The sequence below is a fragment of the Protomyctophum parallelum genome (assembly GCF_964188405.1).
Source record: "Protomyctophum parallelum genome assembly, chromosome: 6".
NCBI lineage: Eukaryota > Metazoa > Chordata > Actinopteri > Myctophiformes > Myctophidae > Protomyctophum > Protomyctophum parallelum.
In genome coordinates this window covers 15,669,037-15,677,433 of record NC_139701.1, presented here as the reverse complement: position 1 = coordinate 15,677,433, position 8,397 = coordinate 15,669,037, and the positions used below count along the sequence as shown (strand labels likewise).

Sequence of the window (8,397 nt, the reverse complement as noted above, 5' to 3'; positions counted from 1 at the left end):
CGCAGTCTCAAAGAGGGGAGGAGGCTGGAGGTGGCAAATGCCTCTTCGAAACAACAATATTTTGTCATTTAGGTATGACTATTGTTTCCTTTCTCATTGACTTAAATATTTATTTTCTTCAAAACTATTTCTCATAACTATTATCCCATAATTCAGTCAGGGCGAAGTTGAAATATCAGACGACGAGTCTATTTGAGAATAAAATAATAGACAACAACGTTGTTATGTAGCTAACAGGCTAATGCCAACTAGCATGTTAGCTGGTTTGCTATACATTGCAAAGAGAGAATGAATGAGTTGTACCTCAAGAACCTGATCATGTGTGTATCTGTGTGTGCATCCTAATAGACGCAACACTATTTATTTAATGCGTGTATTTATTAGTTCCATACGTAACTCTTTGCATATCTGTCATCATGTGGCTCCATACGGATTCAGGATAGGTGGGACATAATGGGCACCTCAATGTAAAAATTGCTATTTTGTCCAAAATGTCAAACTAATAATAATGGAAAAATATATGTATTGGAAAAATCTTGAGTAATGTAAACTTGTAAAGTACATGATGCGAACATGCACGGTACATCATTATCAGACTTAATTTTATCTTTCAACTTCTTGATCAAAATGACTGGTTATGCAGGTTTTGTAGAAATTGTAGAAATATTAAACCTTAATTGTCAAATGTTTAAGTGTGTTCTAATTTGTTTGCAACACCTAAAAGCCAAACAGAATTGTAATTTAGATTTGTTGTTGATTTAAATGATATGTTATTAGCAATTATTTGCGTGACAATTAACCACTGTAAACCCCAGCATCCTTTGCTATTTTCAGCGAAAGCTTTCACCAAAATAACAGAAAACGGAAAAGACGCTAGTCTAGTGTACCCCCCGGGGGACTCTGGTCAACCACATAGGGTTTCAAGTGGTTAATCGTCTTATTAAAATATCACGCTCGTTCGTGACACATTGGTCCCTGTCCGTTGTTCTTCTTAGCTGAAAAAAACGTGGCCCTAGAGGAGAGGAGGAATGCCCAAGAAGTTCCAGGGGGAGAACTCCAAGGCGGTCACAGCCAAAGCCCGCAAGGCGGAGGCCAAGGCTGTGGCCGACGCCAAGAAGAAGCAGGAGCTGGAGGATGCTACGTGGCAGGAGAACGACAAGCATGTCCTGAAGAAGGAGCAGAGGAAGGTATATATGATGATGAACCAGTGCTGCTGCTTCTCTAAACATTTTCACAACAAAGGACCCCAAACATGTGTAGATATTATTTGGCAGAGGCCGTCTTTTACCCATTCTGACCTGAGATCAGATTCTAAAAATGTCTTCTACATCCTTACAGTTTTCTGAAAAAGCTATGTTTCTGTCAGTCGTTCTTCGATTTTTCAAAAATAGCAGATCTACAGTACAAGTACAAGCTTGTAGCGCGCCACTCGGTGGTGCGCTATGAGCTTGTAGATCTGCTATTTTTCAATAGCTAAAGCATAACATAATGCACCAACACCAAAAGGGGTCCCCGCCCAAAATGGGTTAAAGATGTTTAAAAAATACAAGCTTGTGGCACGAAGTCACATGCCGTGAGCTTGTATATCTGCTATTTTTGAATTGCCAAAATACAGTATATGGATACATTAATTTACTTAATATTGTGATGTTAATATTAATAAAATGTTGCCGTTGAATGGGAGGAGTAGGACGGAGATGCTACGCCCTCCAGGTGGGAGCTCCTCACTTGCAGTTGAGCCAGTAGGGTACTACAGCAGTCGCAACACAGACATCTGTGAGGGTGTTAATTGGCATAACAACTAAATTGGGAGGAAAGCTAAATAATAATAATTATTATTGACCGCTTTTTTCCCCTGAGCCAACCAGTCACTGTTAAATCAACTCCACACTGGGTTGTAAATGTGGAAACATTGTGTGCATTGCTGCTTTTTTTTAAGCCTATCCAGAGAACATTGTAAAAAAAGAAAAGATAAACCATACTTGCTCCCTTCTAGGATGACAAAGAGAAGAAGAGGCTAGAAGCTTTGGAGAGGAAGAAGGAGAACCAGAGACTCCTGGACGAGGAGAGTGCGGCGCTCAGGGCCAGACCCGTCAAGGAGATCGCTCTTGGTCCTGGTAAAGTGACTCGGGCACAGATCGAGGAGACTCTGCGTAGCGAGCAGCAGGACACGTCGACGACAGAGGACAAACCGAAAGGTAAAGAAAGCTTCTGCTAATCCACTGATTTTCAAGCTTTTTTATTTATTTTATTTTTATTTTCCATTTCAAGGACCCCCAGTTTGATATCGTTGCTGTCGGGCAGAGACCTCAAATCTTACCTTTTTTAATTTAAAATTCACGCCCTACTTGATCATACTACACAAGCATCAAGTAGCATGTTCAATCTTCCAGAAAGTCCTAATTATCTCAGATATTTCATGAAATGATCTATTCTTTCGCTGCACTAGCGAAAGAGAGACACTCGCTGCAGTGGCTCAGGGGTAAAGTGGCCGGTAGAACAGCCGGATGGGAACCGTGAGGTTCCCAATTCGATCCCGGGCTCCCCCAGAGTTAACACCCCAACCCCAAGATCCTGTGTTAGACGCCCCCCCGCTGTCCAGTCGCTGGTCGCGTTAGATTTATTCATGCCTCCCGTTCGATCGCCGTAAGAGTGTTTAGGCTACATTTAGCTGCTCCAGCCACATCCAGTATAACTTCCGGTCCGTTGGTAAAAGTACTCTGTTGCTATAAATCGCTTGGGCGCTATGATTTAATGGATTAAATAACCCTGGGCAATCGGAGTGTTAATGTCAAAGTGTCCTTGAGCAAGAAGCTGAAACCCTATTGCTCCTTGAGCAAGACGCTGAAACCCGATGTGCAGGTTGTTGCCTTGCATGGTTTCCTCTGCCATCGGTGTGTGAATGTAATTATGTAACGTGCTTTGGATAAAAGCGCTATATAAATGCACCATTTACCACCGGTTGGTCATGGTGCTTGTTTTTCTTTTGTTCCACAGAGCCAAGCCACCTGGACACTCCTCTGGAAGAGAATATCAACCGGGTTGTCCCCGACGAGGGCACAATGGAGGCCAGAACGATAGAGGATGCCATCTCTGTCCTCAGGTAACTGTCACTGTCCACTTTGTGCACAGAAGCATCCGCTAAGGTTTGAGCATAGCTATTGGCCCGATTTCCACTGCAATGGCCATTAGGGAGTGTTTTCTGCACATCATGCCATAATGTCATATGAAAAGATGCTGATCACACCCATCACCGGCTAACGGCAATTTATGAGGTAGATCTTCTTTGCAGGAGTAAAATATTTTAGTTTGTTTATTTTTCTATCAAAAAGCAGAATGAGCACGTCAGTTTTAGAAATATTGGGTAATTTGGTGGCGTATTATTTACGCAACATATTGTAGCTTAATATGTACTTGCGATAGAGATTGTTGCAACGCTAAACGGATAATTGTTATCTTGCGTTGAATAGAACATGGGATGAAGGCTTTTACAGCCAAAACGCGTAGGTCATTATTTTTAATGCTCTTTGCCATGCCTCTTAAATAAAGGCTTTTTTACTTGAGTGTAGCAGAGTGCCTTTGACCTCTTTTTGTTTTAACTTTTCTCAGATAATTGTTATCTGTTTGGAAAACATAGAAAGATAACGGCTAGTCATTGCAATGCAATGTGAGGTGCGAATATATAGCCAACACCAACTTGGGACTCCTGAATTGTTCCCCTCCACATGCTCCTATCTAGCATGAGTCTTTACAGTGTTGTTAGCTAAGTAAGTAAAGCTGTCATGCCACAGTGCATCCACGTAGGCGGTGAACTTCTTGCCTCTCCTGTATTTTATCTGGGCTGGCTCCCAGCCTCCCACCATTTCAGTTTGCTAGCCACTCGTTCCAGATGCCTGACGCAGTGCCCTGCCACCCTCACATCATACTTCTCTCTCTGACTTTGTCAGGGTCCCCATAGAGGACCACACAGTTCTCGAACTGATAAAGAGTATTGATAAAGTACCGGACCAATAATCACTATTTAATAAGTAGTAGTGTAGTAACTTTCCTAATGATAAAACCCATCCCTCGCTCCAGCACGGGTCCTGAAGACCTTGACCGACACCCGGAGCGCAGGATGAAAGCGGCGTACAATGCCTGGGAGGAGGTCAACATGCCCCGCATCAAGATGGAGAACCCGGGGATGCGGCTGTCTCAGCTCAAGCAGATGCTCAAGAAAGAATGGGTGAAATCCCCAGAGAACCCCCTCAACCAGCGTTTTGCCAACTACAACTCCAAGTGAACAAGCACCCCTCACACACCCCCACCCCACCCGAGCAGCTCCATTTCAGATAACAATACGGTCTACCTGTATGCACATTTTGGGGCCTTATCATGGAAATCGCTACGTTAACAACCTCACGCTAATATAAACGTGTTGCTCGTGAGGGCCCTCACACGCCGCCCCACTCAGAGAGGAGGAAAGTCTCAGAGTTTTGAACTTGAACTTGTGTTTGATAAGATTCAAGGTTTAGTGAGCAACCCTCCCTCCTCCCTCACACAGCTGGGTTCAGGACCCCTGTTGACTTGATGATTTGTGTTTGCAGGCCCCTGCGATGAAGAATCCCAGTTTCATTTATATATGGTTTATTTGGGGCCCTTAAGGGGAGGTGTGGAGCCAGTTTTGGTTTTGAGATTAAAGTAATTTATTGAAGTTCACAACCCCACTATTGGCATCATGTTCTTTTTCTTTTCTTTTCTCTTTTCTTTTTGTTTTACATACAGGTATATATGTTTTAATATTTTGAAGAGGGAGACAATGAGACATTAAGGCATTCGCAATTTACATTTATAGATAATAGGCTCTGTGCACAAGTGTAGTACCTGCTGGTTTCCAGAAGGTGGCATAGACGTTTCTTCAGTCTCATAGCCTTTCATTTGTGTCTCTGATTCAGAGCTACTCACAACAAGCACAATTATAAAACACACAGAATCTCGTAATCAGGATATGAGAGCGGATTCAATGTATATTAACAATTTTGGAAGCGTGCTAGATTTGGAGATTTGAGAGAGATTAGAAATAGGATTCGTAAACATATTAAATATTGAAATTACGCTGTCTATAGACCACGTGTCTCTCCATAGCAGAAATCCTGTTGCATTCCTATGCCTTCCTTTGCACTTGAGTGTACAACATCATTCACAGTGAGAACATGCCGTCAATGAGCATGACCTAGAGAGAATAATGTCCAAGAAAGAAACCAGCACCGGTGGCTACCAGATAACAAAAAAAGAACAAACACAGTTCAGGGTACATTATTTGTACTTGTTCGAAACACTTTGATTAAAGTGAACTCAAAATGCCATTTTGCTATTGTTTTTATTATTGTAGTTGATTATACAAACCTTGTAAAAATTTATAATAATAAAAATAAAATCTGATCCCCCCCCGGCCCCCAAATGTAACGGATTTCATGACGCGCTGTGAGAGCTTGCCGATCTGCTATTTTCTGCAAAAGCTTTCCCCGCGATACGGATGCTGGGTTTAAGTGGTTAATTAAAGGTGCTGTAAGTGATATTTCTTGGCTAAAACAAAAACATTTCTTTAAAACTCTAAATTGTGATAGTAATCATTGCTTTATATAGTTTATAGAGTGTTTGTTCAGTAATCAGGGTCATCCTGTCTCCAATCCTGTCTCTCCAGCTATTTAGTAAACAGAAAACAAATGTTCACATGGGACACCAATTATTTGTAATCAGGACAAAGAATCAGTTTCTTCAAGCTTCAATTTCATAGTGTTCTAGTTCCAATTCTTTCCCTGCTCATTTATTTGTTTCATCACTCCAATTTCACTTGTTTATGCTGTACCATCCCCATGTGAGTTCTCTCTCCTGATTGGATGACATTGACCTGAAACTGCAGTCTGTTTACTAAAAAGCTGGACCGAACAAACACACACTATAACATTATATTAGTAGTATCAGAACAGCTATAACACTTTAACAAATACATATAAACAAGCATCTTTAACCCATTTAGGCCTGACGTCAAAATTTAAAGCATCTTGACAGTTTTCTGAAAACCTTATGTTTCTATGTCAGTGGTGCTCAAACAAATTCATGTCAAGGACCCCAAATGTATATGACATTGGCCGCCGACCCCCATCTGAAAATATGTTGTTCCAGGGACCCTCCCAGTAGCAAAGATTTGAGTTAAAAACTTGCTCTGTAACAATATATATTCAAAGATTTCAGGCACATTTTCACGATTTTTCAAAAATAGACCTACAAGTTCTGAGCTTGTAGATCTGCTATTTTTCAACAGTTAAAGCATGCTTAAAACACCAAAAGGGGTTCCAGCCACAAAATGGTTTAATATCACTCAGGGTGGGAAGTCTTCAGATCAAATGTAAATTGTCCTGGCTCTACCTGCATATTTGCCAAACCACCATTTTGAGTTCCTTAAACCTAAAGGTCTAGGACAGGTGTCTTCAACAGTTGGACTGAAAAACCTTGAAGGTGGAGTAGTAAATGTGCAACGTGGCTGTCAGATTTGTAGATTTACCAGCAGCCTCTCTTAACTGTTTGAAAAAATAATTATAGTTTCCCATCCCAGGTACCCACATTGTGATGTGATTAGTCACATTTTAGAATCATGCTACATTTAACAACTTTAAAACCCTGATGGCGCCCCAAGCTCACTGAGATACGCCATGAGCTTATTGTTACAGATTGGCTATTTTCAAAACGATTGCCAATTTGTTATTCTCTTGTGAGGTTTTTTTATTTACAATTTTTGCATTTATTTTTTAAATAGGGCTAAAGTGTTTAAGGTTGATGATGGCTTTTTGAGTTGGGTTGCAGCCTTGCATTTATTTGCGGCAATTTTAATTAATTATTATCCAACTGTGTGTGTGTGTGACTTGGAGGACAGTAGGCGCTGGTCCATAACTCTGCTTTTTGGGATGGATTGAATTGCATAGGTAGATATTAAACCATATCAACTGACAGAACATGAGAACAACCAATGAAAAAGCAGAAACGATCAATAAACCATCTGTGAATTCACTGCTTATCAAGCAAAATGACTCCGGTTATTGTTTGTTTAAGTGCCTATCCCTACCCTTTCCCAAAAAGCTACTATTTTATATCTCGATACTGTTGTGCGACAAAGTATAAAATGGAGATTAATCAAACAAAAACTTTTTTAAGTACAGCACTGCAATAAATATAGTATACCAAATGAAAGAAACACAAAAGAAAGCCCAAACACTTTCCATTGTGGTCCATTACATTCAACACTCAAACAACTAGACAAACGGCAATAAGATATAAAAACCTATCCAGTTAATATTACAATTCATGCCATGGTAGAAACTGTGGCCCGTTTTAAATAGTAACATGGGGTAATTTCAGCATCCCTACTCTGTAGGTTTGATTCAGCACCGTCATGGATGTGGCCGTAACTTTGATCTTAACAATGGTTTAAAAACTGAAATCATTGTCTTAAAGCAGCGGTTCCCAAACCTTTTTGGCCATGCACCCCTGTTAGTGCCCAAACGAGCTGACGCACCCCCCTCCCCCCCCCCCCCACATGGAAATATAAATTGAATAAGCTATAAACAGATATATATATATATATATTTCCTATTTATCCACATATATGCACATATATGAACCTGAATATGGTATATATATGCAGCATAGGCCATATTCTGTATATACTTGCCCTATATGGGCGTAATATGTTAATATATTTAAAATAAAACTATAGCACCACCATTAGCCTTTTCATGTCGCGCACCACCTAGAAGGCGCTCGCGCACCACAGTTTGGGAACCACTGTCTTAAAGGGTGACCAGATTTCAAGCTGCGTTTCCCGAGTCCCGACAAATATCTAATATCTGTCCCGGTTTTTCAACATTCACTACAAAATTGTTCCGGTTTTCACCAGAATGAAAATAATAGTTTTCAGTGACGTTCTAACCCATGCTCACCAATCAGAAAACATGAATGAACAAAATAATGCATGGTGTGTCTGAATCCAACATTGAGGCTGATGGTTGTCAGTCATTGCGTGTACACTATGTAACACGTATGTTGCGTACTACTGCATATGTATGCTGGCGTGCATGAATGGGCACGCTCGTGCACGACAAACGTGCACATCCATTTAAGGGTCCCGGTTTGAGGGGCTGAATGTATGGTCATTGGTCAACCACCCAATGAATATATTCAGCACCTATGCAAGTGATATATACCGCATTGGTACTGCCTCCACTGATCGAAGTGCTATTAATTTAAGTCTTTGCACTGAATTAATGCATTCAGGCCAGGGGCTCAGATGTTGTGTAAAAATAAACCGGTCACTTATATGCTGCCGGTGTGGTGTTGTGTCGGAGCAGATGAGAGGGTCCG

The 8,397-nt window shown here is 41.0% G+C and overlaps 1 protein-coding gene across 1 annotated transcript; it reads left to right on the top strand.

The window, feature by feature from the left end:
* Positions 1–7,054, top strand: ccdc124 (coiled-coil domain containing 124). The gene is made up of 5 exons (XM_083767720.1): positions 1–72; positions 996–1,187; positions 1,997–2,198; positions 2,998–3,103; positions 4,078–7,054. Exons 2-5 carry the CDS (start codon positions 1,029–1,031, stop codon positions 4,280–4,282), a joined length of 672 nt encoding a protein of 223 aa, XP_083623846.1. The 5' UTR covers positions 1–72; positions 996–1,028; the 3' UTR covers positions 4,283–7,054.
* Positions 7,055–8,397: the final 1,343 nt, after the last annotated feature.

What these genes read in the sequence shown, in the direction of transcription:
- ccdc124 (XM_083767720.1), top strand. Translation starts at nt 1,029, where the DNA reads ATGCCCAAGAAGTTCCAGGGGGAGAACTCCAAGGCGGTCACAGCCAAA. An exon ending in TGAAGAAGGAGCAGAGGAAG is followed by an intron (nt 1,188 to 1,996) that starts GTATATATGATG and finishes GCTCCCTTCTAG; the next exon opens with GATGACAAAGAGAAGAAGAG. An exon ending in GACAGAGGACAAACCGAAAG is followed by an intron (nt 2,199 to 2,997) that starts GTAAAGAAAGCT and finishes TTTGTTCCACAG; the next exon opens with AGCCAAGCCACCTGGACACT.